The following is a 25,734-nucleotide window of genomic DNA, read 5'->3' on the forward strand; positions in this document are numbered from 1 at the left end:
ATATCAAGTCAGGTGAATTATATTTTGTGATCATGTTTCCCGATATAAAAAATGTGTAATTCCCAGTTGTCCAACGACCAGCAGGAAAAGCCCCCAACGGAATTAGAACTAGGTACTGATATGAATACGCACAGACGTAAACTGGATTTTGTTTGATGGAAAGTGCACATTTCTGATTCAGAATATAAATCAAAGCAATCGGTTGGGTTCACCCAGTGTTCTTGAAATTCTCTTGTCTCATTCTCTTGACCGTGGTTCTATTGCGGTTGAAACATGCAAACACGGTCTGCAACTCCATTTGCTAGTTACCACGTGACATATGTTTACATCCTCTCAGCTGTTTCTTCTGCGTGGAGAAGAAAAGACAAAGGTGCTCAACTCTCTTTAAAACAATTACATGGATGCAATATTCTGTGAAATCAGCGCGATATCGTGAGCCAGTTTCCACTCCATCGGCTTTCTCTAAATTATTTCAGTGATCCACGGAAAACGGCAAGCTAGGTGAGTGCTTTAAAAAAAATGAAACAGATGTCGACATTTTGTTGTTTTTGTCAGAAAGTAGCACGCTAGCTACCTCGTTGTTTGACGCAACGGGGGTCAGCTTGATTTAGCGCATGGATTGAATAATTATTAGCTAGCCAGGGATAATCATATAATTTCACAGTGTCTCGCTGTTCGAAAATTACCTAAATTTACTTTGCAAGCGGTAAGCGTTTGGTCCAAATATTACACGAATCTCGACAGTTATGTAACAAAAGTACGTTATCTGGTTAAAAGCTAACGTTACCTAACTTGATAAAATAATGACATGTCAAACAAAATTATTCATAATGTCATGTGCACCCATAAATATTATTATGTAGTTGTGTAGTTGGTAATCTAGACTACCTAGCGAGCTACATGCTTGCGTGTTGTCGTCATGCTCCATTTTATGTCGATTTAGCTAGTTGTACTCTACCGAGTTGCTGCAAGTGTAAAACGAAGGCCTATAAAATATCAGTTTCGGTAAGTACGATATTTAGAGTTAATTTCAGAATAACAGAAGGAAGTTATGTCATTGAAACGGGGCCATTGCATATTGCGCCGTTAACGTTGCTAGAACTAACTTGTTTTGCTAGCTCAGTAAGATTTAGTTAACCTATTTAGCTCGCCATGTTGACAATAGAAAACAAATCGGCATTTCTACAATCAGAGCATAAAGGAAAGTTTAATGCCTACGTGTAGCTGTTAGCTCTGTTTGCCATCTTAGAACTTTGGAGCTAGCCAGCTAGCTGTTATGCGGTTTCGAATGTGTTAGCTGGCGAGCTAATGTGCTGACTACCTAACGTTACAAAGCAGACGAGCTAAGTGGAACCTAGCAATTCCGTGATAAGGATGTTTTTCAGTCTTTCATCACATCTCTTCGCATTTTATGTTTGTATAATTCGAATACGTGTCAGATGTGAATTCATGCTGTATATTATACAGCAAACATCCACAGGAGACGTCGTGGCGAAAACACAGTTGGAAACGTTATCGATGTTTGATGGAGATCCTTTGTTGCTACCGTGATGGCGTCAGTGGAAAGTTTTCGTTCGGAGGTGCCACACTTGGGGATCGTGTTTAAATGGCCCTCTTTTTCTAAATGAGAGGCCGTGGTGTCTGACTGTTCGCATTTGTATTGCTAGCATGCTTTAGTCTTGAATTTGATTGATGTTCACTTGAAAACACATAGACTTTGTAATGTTGCTATTTTAAATAGCAGTTTAGTAGCTTAATATATCAAATGAGAAGTCGTAACCCCTCGCTTATTTTCTGCGGCGCGAAAGAAGGTAGTACGGTTCCTTGCTGACAGACATATTGCCTGTGTTCTCTCTACATAACTGTATTTCCCCTTTCTATTCACTTTCTGGTGTTCAGACAACCTAATAGGGTACGTTTGACAAAGTAACAGCACACGCAATAGGCCTACTTGAGAAACGTCAATGCAAAATGGAGTGCTAGCTCTGACAACGCGTTTAGCGAATATACTGCAACATTGTTTTTGCACGTCTAAGGATCAAAATTGCAGACGACTATGTGGGTTTGAAAAAAAAAAATATTTATGCCACCACTGTACTGCGTTCTGCAATCGATAGAAGGATAAAAAAAAAATAGATTTACAAGAAACACACTTCAACTGTAAAACTAATAGTTTGTCTGCCGTTCCTTAACTCTCAGCTCAATAGCCTGTTTCCTAAACAGAAAAAAAATATGCAAAGGAAATTGTAGTGTAGGCTACATGGCATCGCAATCTATGTAATTTTGTGTATTAGTAATAACCATACGGTAACTTGAGAAAATACAAATGTAGTTATGCATTTAATTTACAACATATTGAAATCATTTAAGTAGTGTTGAATGCAGTTGATCTAGAATCTTATCCATTTAGTCGACAGTTTCCCATATCATGTATGCATGTAATTACCAAATTCAAAAGTACACTTCACGGCAGTCCATGGAAGGGTAAATTAACCAATTTTGAGTTCCAAGTTATTGTTGAGTTTGTAGGCCTGTTTGATGGCTGTAGTAAGACTTGTCAATAAAATTGACAGGAGCTGTGGTTATGTCCCAGTAGCCTACACTTGGCAGTTGTTTTGGGGTCTAGTGATATATAGCCTACTACATTGCATTTTGTGTTCTGCATAGAGAGGGTCTGTGCTGCACCTTTTGATCTCAGCTTTCTTTTGAAACCACGCTAAGAACTTTATGACATCACAAGTATTGTCCCCGGCCTTTAATTGGCTTACTCCCTTGACGTGTGACCACTGCAGATGTAACTTGCTTTCATCTTCGCCATTTTTAATGGGTGTGAAAGTAAGGTTCTAACTCTTGTTGCCCTCCTTTTGAGCAACACCCACTTGTAAAACAATCAATTATATAATTAATAATAAAAAAAACCCACAAAAAAGTTACTCACACATAGAATACAAAGCACTGTCTATAAGTCATTAATTCAAATCATATCCTACCGTTATAAGTATTGATAACCAAATTGTGCCAAATTACATGAAACAATATTGGCTATCTTAGCTCACACAAATTAAACAAGCTGTATTCCAAAGAAATGGTACTCAATAGCCTCTTTTCCACTGTAGCGCCGAACGGTTCTGAGCACGGAGAGGAACGGTTCCAATGGTGTTTCCACCTGGAAACGGTTTGGCGGGGAACGCTTACAAACAGTGCCCAGCACCATTTTCTCGGCACGGTTAGACAACCGTGCTCAGTGCAGCAGAACCGTTCGGGTGGGCGGGCTCAATGACGTAGGTATTCACTGATTGGTTTCACATTATGTCAGTTTTGTGACTGGGCACTGATCCACTTTTCCACTTTTTTTGATCCTTTTATAAACTCTGATCAAAGATCTAAAGCTTTATACTATATGCTATCTATTTTTTTTTAAATTAGCCTATATGTCACTTTTTCAACACATCTTCCTGTAGACATTGTTCAGTCCAAAATGTGTTAAGTGCTTTAATGTGGTATTTGAATTCTTGCATATCGCCTTCTGATGTACTACTTGGGTGCAAAATAAGGTGTGAAGAATGTGTCTGATTTCACTTAATTTAAATGTTTGAATTTTTTTCCATCAAGATACAGTGTACTTACTATGCTGAACTGGGTCACAGACGTTTTAGGTTTTCAAATGTCAAAAAAATAGAAAATGTTGTAGCAGCAGTTTTGAAAGTTTTTTTTTAAAGTTGTTTGAAGTGCCTTCTTGGCTGTTTATTCAAGAATTTAGAAAATTTGGTGCTTTATATACATTTTTGTCAGATTTGACTCAGTTAGTGACAGAATGTTTTTGTTGAAAATTAACTTATTTTAAATACTTTTTTTTGTAAATCCAACTAAAATCCAAAATCAAACAAATAAATTATTATAGTAGATGTAGAAGAAATGTACCAAATTTTAATAATTTTATAGGAAACTTCTGTAGTCAATTCCCCATCTTTATATATATATATATATATATATATATATATATATATATATATATATATATATATATAGTTTCAATCACTATATCATTATCATCAGATGTTTTGGTGGAATAAATGCTTCATATATTTTTCAATGTTTAATTTAATTGTTTTACTGTATGACATGATTTTGTTTCTCTAAATGACATTCAGACTTCTTACTAAATAATTTATCATGACATGGTATTCTAAATTGAATCACATCTAGATGCAAGCACTTAAAAACCTAGAAACAATGCCAGATAAACATCAAATGCCATTTTTTCCTTTTAGCTGCATGTGAGGATTGAGTAACTGTAGGAAGGTGATCGGGCTGGCCAACTTGCTTCCTTCTGCTTTAACTAAAATTAAAGAAAAGTCTAATGCATTGTTTAAAAAAAAAAAAATAACACTGAAATACCATAAACATGATTAATGTTCATTTTAATTTAACTATTTTACTTATTCTGTAGCTATAATGACATACACATGTCCTTGAATTGCATGATTTTGAAAAATAATTACAAAATAAAAATTTTGTAATAACAAATCTCTTCAAGTGTTATTACCCTGCACATCATAGTAATTCTCTTTCACATTCGCAAGTGAGTACACATGTGTAAGTGTGTGGATAATAAGGAGAGAGAAGTTTATGTCAACGCACATATGAGTGCATGTGCGTGTGTACGCATTAGCGTACAAGTGTGTGTGGGTAACTCGCTCAGTTGAAGCGCCGCTTGCAATGCTTGAGGGAGCACCATGGTCTTGGATAGAATCCAACCCGTATCAGCATCCCTGGCTAGCTCTCTCTGTGCAGACGTATGGATGGGTTTCCTCCGCCCTGCTCTGCATGTGCGCAGCTTGCAGCTGTGGTGTGAAAAGAAGCAGCTGGCTGGCAGGCACGTGCTTTGGAGGAGAACTGCGGATTGGCTTAATTGTGAAATAGAATGTTAAACTATTTTAACATTATCAGGCCTGAAATGTCATTGTTTTTTTAGTTTTTTTAGGGAAAAGCCACTTTGGCCAGCAAAAATAAGGGCTAATCAGAAGGCAATAAGGCTGCAATAAAACTTGACTTGAGCGCATCATAGCCAAAGCACACAGACAGAGGACTTATCCCATAAAGATCAATAAATGGTTGCAAGAGATAACTGCATCACCTTCAAGGGCACCTTCTTTTTGATTCTTTACCTCTTTTCTTCACCCTTTTCTTTTTTCAGTTTCACTGTCCAGGACGGCATGGCATGTTTCACGCGAGATACACATAGACAGGAAACAAAATTAAAAATCATCTTGTGTTTATGCGGTATGTGCGTCAGAGTAATTGTTTTTTCTGATAGGAAGGTCATCGATCATACCAGGCCAATAGGTTTGACTGGATGTGATTGCCCTGTGTTTCTTTTGCTTTGAATTACTGATTTCATTTTGCGTTTAAAAACTTGCCTGACTGTCCAGGTCAACCACCTGGCCAGGCTACCAGGAATTTTCCCAGTTCATCCCCTGCCGCCCTGTTGTACAAATTGGAGCCAGAGATACTGCCCTTCCAAGTGGTGAAAAGTGGGAAGTGTTTCTGCTGTTCTGACTGATGTGGGGAAGTCATTCCATCACTGGGGACAGCAGGTGGACTTGGAAGTACAGGCACATAGAAGGAGAGGCGCCAGGCTTGCTGAGATTGAAGAATAAAGGTCTAACTGGTCTGGTTTGATGATCTCCTGAAGGTGAGCCTGGGGAAGTCGCCTTAGCAACCGGGTAGGCTAGCACCAAGGCTTTGAATTTGATGTAAATGGTAAATGGACTGCATTTATATAGCCTAGCGCTTTTATCAATATATTTATATATCCAAAGCGCTTTACAATTGATGCCTCTCATTCACACGCACACTCACACTCACACGCCAATGACAAAAGGCTGCCATGCAAGGTGCCAATCAGCTCGTTGGGAGCAATTTGGGGTTAGGTATCTTGCTCAGGGACACTTCGACACTCCCAGGGCGGGGGATCGAACCGGCAACCCTCCGACTGCCAGACAACCGCTCTTGCTCTCACCTCCACTGCCTTGTTAGATGTGAGCTAAAAAGGTAGCCAATGGAGGGAAGTGAGAAGCGGGATGACATGGGAATGCTTTTGGAGGAAGTAAATCAGTTCAGCTGTAGCATTCTAAATGAGCTGGGGGGGCCTGTTACTACATCGCATTTTACTACATGCCATTCTTCATAGCATTTGGATTTCATCCATTTATACTGCTGGATATACACTGGAGCAACGTAGGTTAAGTAGCTTCCTCAAGGGTACAACAGCAGTGTCCTACTCGGGAATTGAACTTGTGTTACAAGACCAGTTTCTTACCCATTGTACCATGCTTCCACCTGACAGGCTAATATTTTGGGGATTAGGAAAATGTATTGCCTTTATTGACAATCATTTTTGTTTAAAATCACATTTTCAGTTTTTTTATTTTATTTTTTATTTGCAGAACTAAGAATTGATAGTCACTGTTTTCATTATCATATTGCTCTTTTTGTCACCTCATAGTCATTGTTAATTTAATACAGCAATAACAAGATAAGCTTCAGACTCAAGTCCTTCATAGACAGTGCTTTTTTTAGCATGATTACCTCGATATATGACAATTTATTTGAGTGTAATCACATAAAGATTGTTAACACTGATTAGATAATAAGGGTAACTGAATAGGTACCTAAACACAGAAATGTTGAATTTGTGAGCCACCTCCATCTTGGACAAAATAGATTGATGGGAGTTCTATAGTAAATGCACATCATTGACTGAGGGAAAATCTGTACCTCCTGGGCTAAATATTTTACACGTATAAACACATGCATCTGTGGAATTGCAATCATCTTTTCAACCAAGTTAAAAAATATATATGACTAAATTATTGTGAAGAGAATGCTGTAATGCATTTGCTAACCTTAAAACTTAGTCCTAAATGTTAGACTACTGGTTTCAAAACATATCTCACAACTGGAGCCAAAAAGAACAAAATGTGAAAGTTCTTGTATTGTGGTTGGTGGTCACTGTGGTAACAAGGGTTATAGTTGCCTATAAGATATTTGATTTGGTGAAGCGGGTAATACACTTTGCTGCAAAATTTGTGTTTGTTTCTACACTGACAATTTTTTAACAGCCTCTGTACAATGGGATTATTTGTTTGGTTGGTTTATGCCCAGAGGTTAGCATGGAAATGGTAGAGATGGATAGACACGTGCTACTTTATGAGAGACCAAACAGGGCTGGCATTGTTTGCAAATCTTGGAATTCAGAAGAAAATTTAAAGAATACAAACCTGCCAATTGTAAAGCGAGTAGAATAGGGTATGACCTTGTATTGCACCACTTTAGCATTGTGGGTCTCGGGAACAGGCCATGTCTTTATATGCATAAGCTGTATATACTACTCTGTACAACATTTGGAGAGCATTTGGTAGTGTGCATCACTGAAAGAAGGCTTGAACCCCTTATGTCTGTTATCTTCAGGAAGTATTCCTACCATTTAGTTTAAGGGGAGCATCATTTAAGGTGGCTGTGTGGAGGGGGAAGTACTTAAGGTTCATGTGCTACATCTCATACCTGTCATGTGTAGGTCTAGATCTGACTAGGTTGGGATAAGGTCACTGAGCTAAATACAAGAAGGGCAGAACACTAAAAAACATTCTGAAAATGTAGTCACAAAATAGACTAATGATATCAAAGTAAACCGCAAATGTTGCAGAATTAATACCTGCAAAGGTGAAACCAGTCTGGTCAATTACATAGCTAGCTGAGCCATGTTTTGAGTGGTAGGGATATGAAATATTTTTAGAACCAGTGTATTTCATCTAACTTGTCTAATAGCTGTCTGATTCAGGACCATTCTACTATAGTGAAATGAAAAGAGCTTTTCTCTGCCCAGATAAGTTTAGAGTACTCTCAAGGGGTGGCATACCAAAGAATTTTATCTAATAATTCCTATTTAATTATCAATATTTATTATGAGTCAAATAATTATATTGCATATCTACTTTGAATATAGCCAGGCAGCTGACAAATTCATGCATTTTAATATCATTGATACATTTTATTGTCAAACAGGTACGTTTTCTGGGGTGGAATATTCACATTAACCAAAAGCTATTGACTCCATTAACACTAGACCTGAGGGGCTAAAGCAGTTTAGCCAAATTAAATTGACTTAAGTAATATGACTATAGTAACAGAGAACCTGGGGATTTGAGAGTCATGAAGTGATTTAAATACACTGTCCAGAGGAACCTGTATTCTTGTCTTTTGTTGTTTTACTCTCCAAAACCAAAGTAACTTCAGTATGTTGTTAAAATGTTGAAAAGACAGAGGTCAAAGGATGAACAAAGTGTACACCTTATCTACTGAAGATGGTGGCTGGCTTTTATTTGTGTGAAATTTAAACACATTTCCCTAGCGGTGAAATCATCCAGGTCTTTAAAGCAATGCAAATACAGCAAGTTACGACAAATTATACATTTGCATGCACAAAACCAAAGAAAAGACATTTACTTGAACCAAAGTCACCATGAAGAGCACCTAGTAACAACCATCAGAATGGCATATTATTCATATAATTTAGAGGAAATGTCTCCCTAGGGATACAATATGGCAACATGTAACATTACTTTTACATTCAATCTTCGACTGTCTATACACTGTTGTTTAATGTGGTTTTCGACCTATTTTGCAGTGGATTTCGCTTTGGCCCAAGTCACATTCTGTTTTCACATACAGTTTTTATCCGCCATGACACAGCCGTGGCAGGAGGCATTATGTTTTTGGGTTGTCCGTCCGTCCTTCCGTCCGTCCGTCCTGATTCTCGTGAATGCGATATCTCAGGAACGCCTTGAGGGAATTTCTTAAAATTTGGCACAAACGGTCCACTTGCCACTTCAGCTACACATACAGTAAGGGCATGATCGGTGAAAATAACTGTCTTCATTTATTTTGCATGATTAACACTTTATTCTAAGCTATAGAATAGCCAAATTGTTGGCCAAAACCTCCACAATTTTTACCGGACGGATTCTGATCCTGTACCATTTCTTCTCCATACTTTCCATCCAGCATGTGGAAACGCAGTTTTTCTGGAGAGAATAAAAATGATTCCCGTAAAAGAGAAAGAGTAAAAGGTAAAAGGTAATTTTACCATGTCAAGGTAAAAGATATGAAATATATGATCCCACCATTTAGTGCTGTCCTGGATCAGAAAGAGAGAGAGGGAGCTAGGCCAAAAAAGGCAGTCATAGAATTTTGCTAGGTGAGAGAGGGTGTGTTTGCATGTTAGCTGCACCTGTGTGTAGATTGACAGGTTGCTGCCCGATGTATTGTTTTTTTTTTTTTATTGTCGTTGCGATATCAAGTTCTGTTATAAACACATTGCAAAGGGTTGTGATATCACAATTATGAATATTGGTACTAGTCACTTCAACGGTCAACCATTCTTCGTAATGCAAGCATATTTTTCTCCACAACGCAATCCGTAAAGCTTAATGTTTTTGTTGCATGACACTTTCGACATACTGTGCAAATCTTTTATATGGCGGACGCCATCATGCTGTCATTTGTCACGCATTGTGATTGGACAGGCATTGGGAATGCCAAAATTCTTTGTCATTGATACGATTTTTGCTCCACTTCATTATTTTGGTTTTGACTAGTCTTGATAATCATACAGGAGAACAATTGTTGGAATACAAAAGTATTGTATTTGAGATGTGAAAATGGATATGGTTAATTAAGTCATTGAACCAGTTGGCCGACATCATAAAAGATTTGAAACACGCGTCTTCATCCAGCATTTCACACATCTGCTGAACTAGAAACCTCATTTGGTTTATGGAAAGGACGAATCACCTTTTTTCCATGCACATCATTGTATTAACTAAATTATTCCTCTAAAATCTCAGTAATTTCACAAGGCACCATTGTGTTTTCACAAATGTCAACAAATTGTCAGGAATTCGGTGTCTCGCTACTGTAGAGACAGCAGAACCTTCACCGAAGTAGATCTACACACTACTTGGCTAAGGGTATGGTGCCTATTTATACCGTTGGCAAAGAAGGCTTTGTGAGCCCATTAAAGACATTCGATAAACGGTTGGCCTACCAGATGCCGTCAAGAACGTATTTTCCCCAAGTTGCCATCCCCAAAATGTATGATGCATGTCGGAGATCAGTAGAACCAGAACTGAAGTGGAATTCTTCGGTACTATGACAAATCTTTGCAGTAGTTTAAGGAGAGATTGCTCTGATGCCATTTTTTTTTTTTTGCAGAAGAACCAACAGAATATTTTATAGATACCTATGGTAGTTAAATAAATCAACAAATCCTTTGAAAAATAACGTAATTAGATTTTATTACATAGCAGACATAGGCTTTTAATTTCCAAGATGTACGCCAATTTGCAATACATCAAAAGGGTACACAAAAATAATTCTCATCACATTTCATATCACCATCACAATATGCTACATGTTAATCGCACATACACACTTTGCCCATGTCATGCAGCCCTAGTTTCCAGCAGCATATTAAGAGGGTAAAGAAAGCAGATGCCAAAACATCCAAGTAAGGACATGTTTTCTGGGTGTGTGCTAGACAGTGTGCAACGGTAAAGACTGCAAAGCAGTCTTTATAAAGTAAGAATAAAGGTTTTCAGTTGATTTCAGAATTACCAGGAATCAGTGATAGAAGTAGAAATTCTTTTTATTTTTTTTAAGTGTGGACAGCCCTTTCCCAAAATTTGTAAATGATTCATCTACAAGCTAGATTATAAAATCAGAAATAAATAAATAAATGGTAATGTCACTGAAACGTTTAATATGATATACTTTACATTGCTGTGTGTCACTGTGTATGAACTTTAACTGGGATGTCTGTTCCAAACCAAGCGACCAGCTTCATCAAAGAGATATCTGTCGTTCGTCTCACAAGAATGTCCTGCATTGACATCATTGTGTGACACTGTTCCTCTCTTGGAGTAGACTAATTCACACATGCATGTAAATTTAAGTCTTTGGACTCAAAAAAAAAAAAAAAAAAAAATAGATGTATGCATTCTCACTTCCCCTGGGTTAGGCCTTCTAGACAAACGGCTGGGATTAACTGTGTTGTATGTGTCACATTTTACACCTGGGATTGGGGTCCTTTTGATCCTTATAGGCTATCTGAAGTCAGGGTTTTTTCTTCCTGCACATTTCTTAAAGGGGTAGTTCTCCCTTTAAAAAGAATGATATTAATTAATTTTCTCACAAAAAGGTCTTTTGACCGATTAAAACATTACAATAGAATCTTGCATTATAACCCGTAAATTAATGTCATAAAGAATCTATCCTATACATGTTACCCGCTGAGAAACTAAAAGCTATTGACCAAGAAAAGTGCTGTTAGGAGGCTGGGGACGAAGGCCCTGTGAGTTCAGAACAAGGTAGGGGCGGTTCTTATCCTGTTCTAAAAGACATGGTGCCCAGCGTGTGTGTGATTATCTCCAATTTCCTGGACGACACAATCCCCAGTTGTGCATTGCCCTGTGGAGCTACCGGCCCCAGTCAGCACTGGCATGGTCCGGATTCATCCATTCACCACAACGTGGTGCATTAGCCAAATGGCCCATAAAGCAGCCTCCCAATTATCATTATACTTCTGAGATTAATACACAGTTACTAACCTAGCTTTCTAATTTATGATACAAAAAAGATTCCAAGAAAAATGTTTTAATTGTCCAAAAAGGTCACTTAAGTGCATACACAAAGCATAAATGCTGTATAGTTCTATAAAAAACAATTACTAAAAATCTGTCTGCGTAGGAAATTATTGATATTAAAATCATGCTAGTTTGCAATTAAATTTTTAATTACATGTTTCACATCCATCTTCCCAAGCAATGCTAGCAATGTTTTTATATTCTTGTTTTAGTGACTTGGCCCACCTCAAAACCTCCCAACCAGTAGTCTGGGAACAACAACCTAAATAGAATCAGTGCATTTGATTGAATCCCATCCTTTATCCTCGCATTACAAATTCAATTTTTAAATATCATGATGTATATTTTCAAACTAATCTGCTTAAGGGGTGAGCTTGCCAGCAAAGCAAACTGTATGGCAACAGTTGTGGTTTTTCAACAAGGTCTCAGCAATACTGTAAAATCCTGTTCATATGAGTATCTTATTACCTTGCACTGGAACGTGTACATGTCTTAATCTATTTTTTTTCTTCTTTTTTACATTATTTTTTATTTTGTAGGATAATGATTTATCTGGTGTACAGATAGACACACTGATTGCACACCCTACCATTATTCTTTTTTTGGATAATTGAGGGTGAATTAAAATATAGCCCACTGAACATAGCTTACTGCACACATTGATGCTTTGCTTGCTTTCAAAGACTGGTTCATTGTTTCCTGTTTTACCACAGGTGGTGATGGGGACATGTTTTTGCCTTGGCTCAGTGTGGTCTGGGTCTTTGGGATTGTGGTCTTTTAAAGTTTCTGAGCCTGGGACCCCAGAACTTCTGGTGCCCTGACGTTGTGAATGTGATCGGTTGTGCGCAATGCAGATCAACAGAACAAGGGGCTATTTGTTTTGTGGCAAAATGGGGGGGGGGGGGGGGGGGGGGGGGGGGTAGCTGGGAATCGGTACAAACAAGAATTAGAATTACAAATTGGCATGGAACAGAAAAATGGACGGGAATGAAAGATGTCTTAAAAAGTTCCATTGGTTAAAAAATGGTTGTCTGCAGGAAAGAGTTTGTGTTAACAGGAAATAAAATTTTTAGAATTATTTTTTAAATGGTTCAAATATTTAAATGTTGTTTATGTAAATGTTTTTAGATTCCCTTGAGTGGGCATTATATTGGCTTGGTAATTATATGAAATATAATTAGCGAGTCAACAGATAATTGGTAAGGATTATTTAAAACAAATGGGGAGTGGTACCAGCTGTCTGAAAGTAGCAACAACAACTGAACAATCAAATGCCTGTTTTATTTTATTGCTGCTTCTGTGCCACACTGACTTTCTCACAGGAAGGTATCAGAGAGTTGTTCTGTTTATTTTGATATTAGCAGTTACAGCATCAGTCATTTGAGGCCATGTGCAAAAATGGCAAAAGATAAATTGAAGTTTCTGGGTGTGTAAATGCATAGGGCATGACTTCAGTAAATCATGCATTGTACCTTATTTATATTTAAATAACTTGACTTACTGTATTTTACAGGTGTGTGAGGAAAGTTGCTGAATTTTCATGTGTGATATTTTGTCAGTGTTGCTGCCAAAGTAGTGTACTGCACACTCATGTTCATTTAAAATAACGTTGCTTGACCTATTTTCGAAGCATTTTTTTTTTCCCTGGCAAAAACTCTAAGGACTCTGCAGTGCTGGTAAGGGGAAGAAAAATAGGACAAAGAGTGCTGCAGAACTAGTAACGCTGGGAATCGGATTATAGTTTCTTGGCCTGCGTGAAACAAACAGAATGTAAAAACTGAACTAGCCACATTGTTGTCCATTAAAACAAGGGATGTCTCCATTATTAAAACTGTAGCGCCTGGAACAGATGTGGAGGTGCAGATAATGGCACTGAGAGGCCTGCAGATTTCGGGTCTCTTTCTCCTCTCTCTCACTTGCCTTTGGCTCATGTCATTTAACTCTGTAATGAGCGTCTGCAGCTATCATTTTTGATAAGCTTCTTGGACCAGCTGTTAATCCTATACAGAACTGTAAGCTCTCCCTGCAAAAGTGTGAAAACACTGCTATTCCTGTTCCCTGGATTTTGCTGAATAGACTTCAACAACATTTCCAAATGACCTGAAAGGCTCAAATTTGTGTTTTCCGCCACGCAGTTGTTAGCACTTTTATATTTAAACGCAGATTTATCAATTTTTATGTCGATGCCTCTCTTGGAGCAGGATATTCTTGGGCCACGATATTCTCTCACCACGTCATATGCCGTCCTGCGTCTTTTGAAAAGGACTGCATATTTGAGACTGTGCCAGGTTTTCTGCTCGCTGTAACCTAGTCGACGCGCTGTTTAGGCGTACTTCCAGTCTGCCGTGGGCGTGCTCGCCGTATCTGTGAGAGAAGACTGTCAAACCCAATTAGCTTGCGATCCTCAGCAAAAACGCCAACTTAAAAAACCTGTGGTTTTTGCTGGAGGATCGCGGGCCTTGGCAGGTGCAGTGTCCAGCAGGCCTCCGTACAATTGCGAACAATTTTCGGCTTTTTGACGTTTAACGCAAAGAGTAAATGGGATGTTTGGCTTCACAGAGACTGTGTGTCCTTGACCCGCCTGACAAGCCAACCATCATGTGTCCCTGAAGATCGGCTCCTGAAGATGAAGATTTATGTTGCCTGTCTCTGAGACTGTGGGTTGCCTGGCTGCTTTAAAGTAGTAGGTCATTTAGGTTTGCATTCAACGCACATTTGCATTCTGTCCTTAAAAGACATATTCATTTTGTCACATGCATTTCCCACTTCTTAAGTTTATTGTGACAGTTGTCAAACTAATATGTAGCTTGATTGGTACATAGCCTACCTTGTGAAACTCTTTTTCTGCTTTGCAAAACCGGTCTTCGGATTTGGCACTGTAATTCAACTCCTAACAGGCGTTTCACCAGTACGTCAAAGTCTCTGCAATGAACAGTCAGAGCTTGAGGCAAGAAAAACAACTCAAATAATGCTCCCAGTTCTTGCTGTATTGCAATGTGAAGGATGGGGTGGGGGTACATTTACAGTTTAGTGTTCTTCAATATATAATCGTTACATAACATAGTAAACCAAATGGGCTTATTTCAGTAAGTACTTATTTTGTTGACAGATGCTGCAGCAGCCCTGCTGTAAAATGATTTTTGAACAGATGGGTGGTGACCTACTTTGGTGCTGGTGGCATAAAAGATGGGTAACCTCTAGCATCCGTAAAGTCCAAAACAATCCCTGTGGGATGCCCTGCGAATGGATGAGCTTGACTGCTTACTTTTCTAAAGCAGTGTCCCACTCTCCCAGTTTTTGTGAATGTGCATTGTTTTTGAGCTTTTGCAGTGCTTAAGAGGGATCTGTGTATCTGGCCGTTCTTAAATCGTGCTCTTATCCTGTTGTTCTGTTGTTCGTAGACATTATCTGCCATTGAGGTGAAAGCAACTGCCACCTGTTCGGAGTCATTCTGGTCTGTGTCAATATCTGATTGGACGAGCATGACAGAATGTTTGCAGTAAGCCTATTAATGTCTCCAAGCAGATTGCTGTACTGTACATACCATGTGAGACTGAAAAAGACAATTTCATATTTTTAGTAGTTTTTAAAAATGTTACATGGGTCGTTGACATGATGTACACTTTGTCCAGATCTTTCATTTTTCACAGAAAAACATTAATTACATTTAATAGTATGTCAAGTGATTTAACTGTCTGTATTGCACTGATGTGGTCTTCCTACCGATACCTAAGTTTTATGTTAATCAGTGTTTACAAAAACTGAGCTGTTTTGTTTTGCAATTTATTGTTTTGTAGCCCATGTTTACACTACTTTTTGATTGTTATTTGCGATGATATGAAATGCTTTAGCATTTTGTGACCACTATCTTGGAACTTTGTCTGAATGTTAATATTTTCAATGAAAAGATGACAGATATATTGGAAAACCTTATGAATGCACTTTTTAGCAAATTTATTTTGAAGTTGTTGACAAATTTTTATGAAAGTATGTTTTTATATCATCACAGGTTTGCAATAAAAAGCCAAACAAAAATGAAATGTTTGTATTGTTTTTGTGAATTTTCAATAACACTAAAGGTCATGTAGGTTAAGTGGTCATGGTCAAGTGGTGTAACCAGTGATTTAACATTTTAAGCTATCCATACTTAATTGAAATGCAAAGAAATTCCAGAACCATAATGAATCTCCTGGATAATTTTTTATATTGTATATGTTTTCTAGAAAAGCAAAATTTGTTGTTGAAACTAAAATATGCATAAAAATGTGTCCATTTCTCAATGAACAGTAACATATCTACTACACTCAATAGGATTAAATGCAGTTTACCCAATATTTATCATAGAGACTTGAAGGATTGATGTTAACTTAATTGTATTTGTGGATGATATATAAAGAAATATTACAAATATTATATTTATATTTATGAATTTTTGGTTGTTAGATCATGTTTCTTAATGCAGTGCTTTTCTGTTGGCAAACCATTATGAATGCACATAAGACATAGTAGTGTATTTTAAAATGCATTTTAAATCTAGTTCATGTTTTTTATGTTCTCTAAAATCATTATATCTCAATTACCCACATATTGAATGCAAAAAACTTTTTGTGAGGCAATATGCCCCATTTTTATATATGCCACACAGATTTCAAAAGTTGGGAAATAAGTAATGGTGCCCTAATCCATGTGTGTGTGGAGGAGGGGCCATTCTGTGGCTCTGTTTTTCATTTGCTATTTAGCATGTCAAGCTGATAATATAAATAGCAAAATTTTGCTGTGCTGCTTTTAGTGAGCCTTTAATCACATTTTAATGTTACTGTGATTAAAAACCTATTCTGAAAAACATCTTGGCATATTCATGTGAATCATTAACAAGATGAAGTAGTCTTTGTCCACCTTACAATGAGAGTTTTTCTCTTCAAATTATAAATAGGTATGGTTGATGTTTCCAAATTAAAAAAATTTAAAGTCCTGAGGAGATGGTGCTAATTGCTACGTAGTTAGACAGCTACAGAAACACTCACGTGCTTGAGCACTTTGCAAAATGAATTAGAACACTCGTGGATATGATTGATATAAAAAGTGTGGATTTTTAACTTTTTGTTTGTTTATATTTTGTTATTCTTCACTTTTTCTCCTCCTTAATTTAGAATGTACTTTTATAATTCCAGGTCCCACACATTGCTCCAACATCCTTGTTAGATTCTTCTGAAATGTGTCCATCTTATCTACTCAGCAATCCATTTGTTCAGCTAACTGTTACTGTGCAAGAGGGCACTGCTAGCAGACTGCAGTTGCTCAGTTGACCAGTTTGAGTGAGGCAGGGGATACCCGCCAACTCTTGGGCCAGAGAGGGGCAATACATTTGTGTTGACTTGTAGCTTGTGGCAGATGAGTGGTTTTTTTTTTTTTTTTTTTTGCCCAATGTAAATGCAGCATTTATTCTTTTTTCCTCTGGTATTTCTCGCTACCATGACCCTTAAAATCACTCTGAGTGTATTCTGAGTGTAGCTAGGGTGCACGGAATGGTATTTTGAAAAATGCACGTTAACATGTAATTTCTCAGGTTGTGAAGGGTTATTTGATCGTTTACTTAAGACCATTTTAAGAATTGGCAAAGAACAGGATTCTTTTTTATTTCAGATCACATTCAGTTCAGCCAAAAAGCCAAGCATGAAATACTAATGAACTGCACCAATACTTGAACAGTGTATTGCTACAGCATCAGATTGTATGAGTCATTGCAGTTTTTATGATTAATCATGTAAGCAGTATCTAGTCCTTTGGAAGGAAAAAATATTTAGGCATAAATATCCATCTGCATGAGATGGGTTGAAGCTAGGGAAATTCCGTAGTGCTGTAATGTCAAAAATATACTGTTACATATTTGTCAGTCAACCGTATTTAGCATTTATGCTTTAGGTGCATATTTTGGAGCATAGACTTAATACTTCCATTGGGTTTCTGAAACTGCTTATGTGCGCCGATGATATAGGCTATTTGTAATTTTTATTGCCATTACTAAGTAGGATGCAAATAAGGCTTTTTAGTCAACCACATTTAATGACTCATGGAAATGAGTCATAGAACCTGTTTTTTAACTTGTGCACACAGTTGAGAGGTTGAATGCAACAATATGAATTGAATTTAAATGAGCTGCATTTTCTTTTATAATTCGACTTTTGTATTTTTCAATATTACAATTTTAAAGCTTTCGATGCAAAGCTAAGGTTCAACAAGGTGTTATGTGACTTATAGCCTAATTGGTGGCTGGTTTTCCCATTGTTGGTATTCTTTTTGAATACTATAGAAGTGACCATTATGGACACTTCATAAAACGACAATGTTCCTGCTATCCAGAATGATAGGCTTATAGCGAACCCATACTTTCCGCTTATGGAAATGTGTTGACGTTAGCAAAGGCTCAGGCAGAAGTTTTAATGAAAGCCAGAAACGATACGGCCCTCATTTCCCACCTCTGCTCTACAGGGTCACCTTTAAGGGCAATGTTCTTTCCTGTCTGTATAATAAAAGATACTCAGGAAAAAATTTGTATATTCAGTGCTTTTTCAGTGTGAAGTTAAGTTTCTCATTTTGAGTGCAAATGTCACATCCATAAATGAGGGAATTGCCCAGTAAGTTTTCCCCTTGCGCTTCTACCTTGGATCAAATAATCGTGTTTCTTCCTTGCTTTTAGGATTTAGGTGGCCACATGCCAATATAATGTATCATAGCTTGGGTGTATAACGGCATAATACCTCTTTAAAAGTGTTTGCAAGGTGTCACAGGCCTCATTTCATCATTTTTAGGGCAAGGCCATTTTCATAGGGCACCAAGGCCAAATCAGAAAACATATAGCAGATAGTGGTACCTTACTCAGAATCTTTCTGAATGACTGTATATTTCTTGAAATATTTCAAGAAATAAACAGTTCTTCTTAAATGGACTGCATTTATATAGCGCTTTTATCCAAAGCGCTTTACAATTGATGCCTCTCATTCGCCAGAGCAGTTAGGGGTTAGGTGTCTTGCTCAAGGACACTTCGACCTGCCCAGGGCGGGGTTTGAACCAGCAACCCTCCGACTGCCAGACAATCGGTCTTACCTCCTGAGCTACGTCGCCCCTACGTCGTCTTAAAGTCTTAAAATTCATGGGAAAAGTTCCCTTTTGCTGATATAGTTTGTGTTTGGCACATCATGCCTTAACTTTCAGCAATGTTACCCCGGCCACATTCAGTAATTTGGCAGTTTCTTGTGACCAATGCACCTGCAGTTTGGGCGCTGACTCTTCGGAACTCTGTTAGTTGCCTCTTGTTGCTCTGGAAACGCACATTTGTCAGATCTCCTTTATAGGTGACAAATACAGCTAACCATGTATATGGCAATAAGATTAGGTTGTTGTTTTCACAACACATGTAAATGGCATGTTTGAAATATGACCATAACCCAAATAAGGATCAGTCTGCTGAATATGGTGGCCATGTAAATGTGGTCATTTTTGAAGCTTAACCTTTCACAGCATTATTCGAGAAACAAGACATTTCAAAATGCGTTTGTTGTAATTGTAATGTCAATTTTAATCACTCTGAGCCTGAGCAGCATGCTTATTTTTTCCACCATTGCAGAGGATGCCAACGACACTGGCTTGGAGTAAGTCAACATTCATCCTTAACTTTGACTTACAAATCAATGCAAAGTTTTTTTTCAGTGCAATGCAGTTTCGCAAGTTCAGCACTAAAATTTCCTAACTTTTTCAAGGCTTCACAGAATGGAAAAGTTTGCCTACAGAGACACAGTGACAAAAAGTACCACTTCACAAACACAAAATTATTATTATTACAGTATTTTCACCACTACTAATTAAAAACTTGTACTGTTTTGGTTCTGAGTGGAGAACTATTAAGGAGTTTGAAAGCCTCGTGTATAGTCCTACTGGTTTGCAACATGTGTCCGCATTAGCAGTTCATATGTCAGGTTTTGATCACGTGACCTAACCTGGCAGCGAGCCACGCACTGAAGCTTCTCTCTGGCTTGCTGTAGTTGCCTTCCATGTCACAGGAGCCAGGAACCCGAACAAGCGGCTGGCATAAATTAGTCAGGAATTACTCCGTTCTATCGATCCATTACAAAAGTTCCTGTTGGCTGAGCGTAAAGTGCTTTGCCAATGTTTCGCCTCCTTCGCGCGGTGGTATTTTGATTATTAATGTCTCTCTCGTCGCCATGGCCCGCAGAGCCGGAGCGTGTAGTTGGCAGGGTGGTGTGATCTGCGAACGGGCAGCGTCAGCTTTGTGCGTGCCCTCCATTTCCTCTGCTTCGTTTGGGATTCTGTAGCCTTTTTGCCTGCCGGGCACCGTGGCAGCATGCGATAGCTCTCCTTTCTTACCCAGCGTGCCTTGTTCTTCCCTCTGTCCTTTCTCCAGACGCCCCCTGGCAGGGATGATCTGATCCCGCGAGGAAAGCCGCCCCCCCCCCCAAGGTGACCGCTTTCCGTGCGCGCGACAGCCACCGGCGACCCCCCCCTGCCCTGCAGTTTCGAGCGCCCGAGATCTCCACCGGCCATGGGAGGTGCCGTCAGCGCTGGCGAGGACAACGACGACCTGATTGACAACCTGAAGGAGGCCCAGTACATCCGCACCGAGAGGGTGGAGCAGGCGTTTCGCGCCATCGACCGTGGCGACTACTACCTGGAGGGCTACAGGGACAACGCTTACAAGGACCTGGCCTGGAAGCATGGGAACATCCACCTGTCGGCGCCCTGCATCTACTCCGAGGTCATGGAGGCGCTGAAGCTCCAGCAGGGGCTCTCCTTCCTCAATCTGGGCAGTGGAACGGGCTACCTGAGCACCATGGTGGGCCTAATCATAGGTAATGTCAAGCCTTAAGAATTAACACTTGCAAACAAACTGACTGCTGACAAGTCTACATCCCATAATAAGCCTACATCCGATAATAGGTCAAGATCATAGCTGCTGTTTGTTTTTTGAGATATTGCAGTGCTTTATTTTAGTTGATTATCTACTGTATGTGGGGAAAAAAGAAAAGGCTTTGTGCTTCTGAATGGTTTTCTTTTAGTTTATACTACAAATAACTGTGTATTACTTTGAAATCCAGGAGATTACTAGTCTGTTATGTAAATAGATATGATGATTATTTAACGATTAAAGAAATGTATTTGACTGAACTTTTAGAATATTGCAGCATTTATTCACACAATTCATTTATTCACTCTAATAAATGTTGTCTGTATCACAATATTTTTTATTCTATTAAATCAGTTGTTTGCCCCTCCTATCAGAGGTGGTTTTTCATTGTTTAGCTGAACGTATGTTGGTAAGACAGTTACGCTTATGTGAAAATGAAAAAATAGCTTTTCGCCTGTTAATAGAAAAAAAGCATTCTAACAGCATGCAATTTCCACTGTATAAAATAAATACAAATGCAAAAAATCAGACAGTGGATGTAATGTCTAAATTTTTGTTTTTTAATTATAATAACAAACTAGAAAATGGTTAGAAGAGTCCTGAAAAAATAAAATGTATAATGAATAAGTAATAGCATATTATATTGTCAAAACAATAACATTGGTAACCATGGAAATTCCTGATTGGTAAGAGGTAGGCCTATATTCTCATGGATGGTGGATACAACACACAAGGTTTCCATTAAAAAAATGATTGACCTTTAGATGAAGGGACAGTGGAAGTTTCTTGAATGAGATAATTAATAAATTCCTTAGCTGGATACATGACTACGGAACATTAACCATACTAATTTTCATTCAGCCCAGTGCTTTGAATAGAGTTCATAAAGGTGCTACAACACAAAGCAGCTCAAAATACCAGTTGCCAAGTGCGAACAGTTGGATGTGTTACTCAGTGGGTCAGCTGAGGCAAGTATTAGGCTGTTGTCTGTGATATCCCATGCACACATCTTTCAACTGTGTTGTGTTTATTATTTATGTGAAGTTATTTGAACACAAAAACGTTAGAAACTGCCTCAAAAAAAATCTTCTGCACTGACAACATCTGCACTTTTGAGACTGAATTGTGTAATGCATTCTTTGTATGATGCAATAGCTTGATGATTTTGGTTATGATTATTAATATTATGATCCTTATTATTACAGTTGAACTAAATCTCACTAATCTTGGCAGCTAAGGATAGACTACAATCAATTTGATACACTTAAATCAATCATAGCATACATCAGCCACCTGATGGTGCCATAACAAGCGTCCTAATGAAAATGTCTGAAATTTTCAGGGACTGTGTTTTTGTTATGTTTTTATAGTGTTTATCTGTTGTTGTTTCTTTCTCAAACTGCAAAAACATAAAAATAATCTTGTTAAAGGTTGGGCCTTAAGCAAGGACTTGCCTCCATACTATGTACTTGTCTAGAATGGCAGAATGACAAGTATTATTATTGTTATTATTATTATGATATGTTTTGTTATTATTGTTATTATTAATATTTAAACATGTTTTGCATTCTCATTGCACATGATGATGTAATGAAATGGCGACTTTGTGTCAAGTTAGTTTCTGCATTGCTATTTTAGTTGTCTTAAAATATTAACATTGTGGATTTTGTTTCAGTCATGTTGACTGAACACTCATGGACTTAAGGGAATGAACTTTTTCCTCTTTCACATCACAGAACTATCAAAACAGATCCCTTTCATTCACTGTGCATTTTAAGTGCAGTGTTGTGTGTACATTTTGCTGCCTTTAGAAACTGACACCTTAAATGTATTCTTTCAAATAAAATGTTTTTGTTTTCTTTGATTACCTATTTAGTTTTAATATTGAAAGCCATCTAGCTGTGTTTTTCTGTGCAAGTGATTTTTTTTAGGTTGAAGTACTCATGATGTAACACCATGTGTACAGTACATCTGGACTTTTTTGAGACGTTGGTGAATATACCTTTAAAGGAGAAAATGTTCAGGAGTTATATCCATTTTGACCTTTAAAGTCATACTAGCAATATACTTAAATATAACATAAATAACATGAATATTGAGAGATGTCCACTACAGGTAACTCATTCCTCTGTTATGGAGTGGTCAAACGTAAGAGTACTGCTTGCGTTTATTTTTCCAACAGACAAAATAGGCAGAATGTTGTTAATAGAAGGGTCTCCCATTAAGTAATTGGTCTGTGTTAGTTTTTTTTTTCCAATATTTTTCCTCATTCAGCCAGTGTGCATTATTGCATTTCTTCAGCCTATACCACTATCACCACTCCCAATCTAGGATCACTCTTATCACATCCTTCTACTTTGTTCCTGCAGCACTTACCTGTCACACATGTATCTCCTGTACCACTTTCACATTATATGTACCCCCATCCAGCACTAGTATTGTTTTCTTGATGTTATACCTCATGCCTCCTAGTTGTCATGCCTCCTAGTTTGACTTAACATTACTCTCTGACCTACTCCTATTCTTTCTGTGTGAACTGGACTTAATGTGTTCATAGCTATGAAAAACTGCTCCATAATGAGTATTGTACCTAATCGGACCTATGTTTTGTAGTTGTTCCAATGACATTCGGTGTGCCACTTATTGTACATCACTTTGGATAAAAGCGTCCGCCGAGTGAATGTAATGTATGTTGTTTTTTGGTTGTTTCCAGGGCCGTTTGGAGTGAACCATGGGGTAGAGCTCCACACAGACGTTGTTGAGTATGCCAGGGAGAAACTAGATGACTTCATTAAGAACAGTGATAGCTTTGATAAGTGAGTATATGAGAGGATTTCCAAGGAGAAGGTATTAAAAAGGGCTTGCATGTAGGGCTGGGCAATATGCTGCACCGATAATTGTCAAATGCAGTAATGGTCATCGCCACCATGTGGTGCACTGACTTTCTTTTAGCCTTTTCTTTTTTTAATTACGCCTGAGGCAGTAGGAAACGTCTAAACTTAAGAGGCTGTGTGAAATGTTTCCAGGGAAAAAAATGTTACCACTGTCTATTGGGTGTTGATAAGGCAGCCAATTAGCAGCAAGGTTGTACAAATTCCGTGTGATCATGCAATATTTTTTTTGTCAATCACATGGATGCTGCAGGGCCTTGCTGCAGATTGGCTGTCCTATCAACACCCAATAGTGATGATGTTTTTTTCTCCAGAAGCATTTCACATGGGTATAATTAAAGAGAAAAAGACAAAGGAAAAAAGGGCATTGTTGCAATTGATAATTATCGTTGAAATATATTGCTCAATGCTACCTGCATGCAAGTAATGAGAAAATACTGAATGCACAAACTGTTGTCTGTATAGTGTTATTGCTGTGCTCACCCACGCTCTCTTGTCTATTTGGACATTTTCATTGCAGGTTTGAGTTTTGTGAACCCAGCTTTGTGGTGGGAAATTGTTTAGAAATCTCCTCTGACAGCCACCAGTATGATCGCATTTACTGTGGGGCGGGAGTACAAAAGGACCATGAAAACTATATGAAAATCCTGTTGAAAGTGGGCGGGATTCTGGTGATGCCAATAGAGGATCAGGTGAGTTTGCTGGCTCTTGTCATTACTTCACAATGCCCTCCGATATGTCATTTAAAACAGTCAAGATATGGAATATGCAACCGTTTTCATAAGAAATTAGAGCAGTTGCTCATGTTTTTGTTAAAATATACAACAAATTATTAGAGAACGAATAAAGCATAACTTGAAATTTTAGAACTTATAAAATGTTGTCTTTTTCAAAGGCAGTAGCTGTGGCTGTTGATTTAATTCTGAAATGTGGGTATGCTCTACATTTCAGCTTTTGTGTTTACAGTCAGCGCAAGGTTAGTAACTCTAGGGTACATTTTGTAATAGCTAATTCAGTGTTTGCTGAGCATACATTTGGTGGAACAAGAGGGCAGAATTCAGGTCTGTGGGTCTCCGCACCGGGTCAATTTAATAATTTTCACTGATATTGGATTATGAGTTATGCCCTAGGAAGTATGTGTCACATGACATCATTGCACGATGTGTCATTGCAATTTCCCCAACTTGTTGAGATAGCGAGAGTGGTTGTGTTCCATTTCTATGTTTATGCTCAGAAAAAGCAGTTTGGAAACATGTTTACTGTTTCAACAACCTGCCTTGGAAATTATCAGCTACAGTTCAGAACGCATTGTGCATCTGTGCCTCAGTAGAAACGTCTAGCAGCTTTTTTTGAGTACCATAATCCCTGTGATGGTTACATTGAATGTGTTATTTTGTCTAAAACACATGATTTGGACATAAAATTAGTCACAGTATTCTTTATGACATACCATTATCCTGTCACATTAGTATCGTCATGTAATATGGTCCAAAATAGAGTTTTCTTTTTGGTTGCACTGAATTAGGCTATATTGACGAACATAAAACATGCAAACAAAATGTTTTGAGCAAAGCAATACTTTATACATATAATGGCTTAACCATGTTTCAGTATATTGTCAGAGTAACCAATTCAGTTTTGTTGTATTTAACAATTCAGTGACAGTGTCCATCTCATTTTACCTTGACCCACAATAAACACTTTTGTTGTTCAATTAAGAAGAAAGAATATAGTTACATAACACAATATGTGTATGTATTAATAATGTATTTGGCCGTGACATTTAGACATAATGTCATTGAACCACGTAAGACATCTTGGTTAACAGAACATAGATCGGGAGTTTTAGAGCATTCACATTATGGCAATATAGATTATTTTAATTAATTGATATAAATCTGAAATATATTATTAAAGAAGTAAGTAATTGTGTGAATCACAGTAACAATAGCAATGGTAACAATAACATTCACCGCAGATGAGTGTTTATGTCATCATTAGTACCATACTAATGCATTATGCATTATCGGGCAACAGATTTATGTTCTATTCTTTATTATGGTTATTATGCTAGGAGCATCAGCTTTTATTGATTAATGGAAGTATTAAAACCATTGGAAAGCTGCGTTGACAAAACTACCAGTGATAAAGAGAGGAGATGATATGTCCTCTGTGATCATTGGTGAATGGGCAGTTTTTGGTGGAGCAGCAAAAAATA

At 37.9% G+C, this 25,734-nt stretch overlaps 1 protein-coding gene across 4 annotated transcripts in view; it reads left to right on the forward strand.

Annotated features, from left to right (window-relative positions):
- The first annotated feature begins 304 nt into the window (after nucleotides 1-304).
- Nucleotides 305-25,734, forward strand: part of pcmtd1 (protein-L-isoaspartate (D-aspartate) O-methyltransferase domain containing 1) — a 35,305-nt gene continuing 9,875 nt past the window's right edge. The window contains exons 1-5 of one of the 4 annotated variants that reach the window (XM_035431236.1): nucleotides 305-501; nucleotides 5,433-5,695; nucleotides 20,125-20,569; nucleotides 23,339-23,441; nucleotides 24,037-24,208. In XM_035431236.1, coding sequence (XP_035287127.1) covers nucleotides 20,263-20,569; nucleotides 23,339-23,441; nucleotides 24,037-24,208 — 582 coding nt within the window. In that variant the 5' untranslated portion in view covers nucleotides 305-501; nucleotides 5,433-5,695; nucleotides 20,125-20,262. Of the gene's footprint in view, nucleotides 502-560; nucleotides 1,006-5,432; nucleotides 5,696-20,124; nucleotides 20,570-23,338; nucleotides 23,442-24,036; nucleotides 24,209-25,734 lie in introns of those variants that run through there. The other 3 variants (XM_035431233.1, XM_035431237.1, XM_035431234.1) reach the window with 3 other exon arrangements.

The sequence above is a fragment of the Anguilla anguilla genome, chromosome 8, assembly GCF_013347855.1.
Source record: "Anguilla anguilla isolate fAngAng1 chromosome 8, fAngAng1.pri, whole genome shotgun sequence".
In the NCBI taxonomy this organism is placed as follows: Eukaryota; Metazoa; Chordata; class Actinopteri; order Anguilliformes; family Anguillidae; genus Anguilla; species Anguilla anguilla.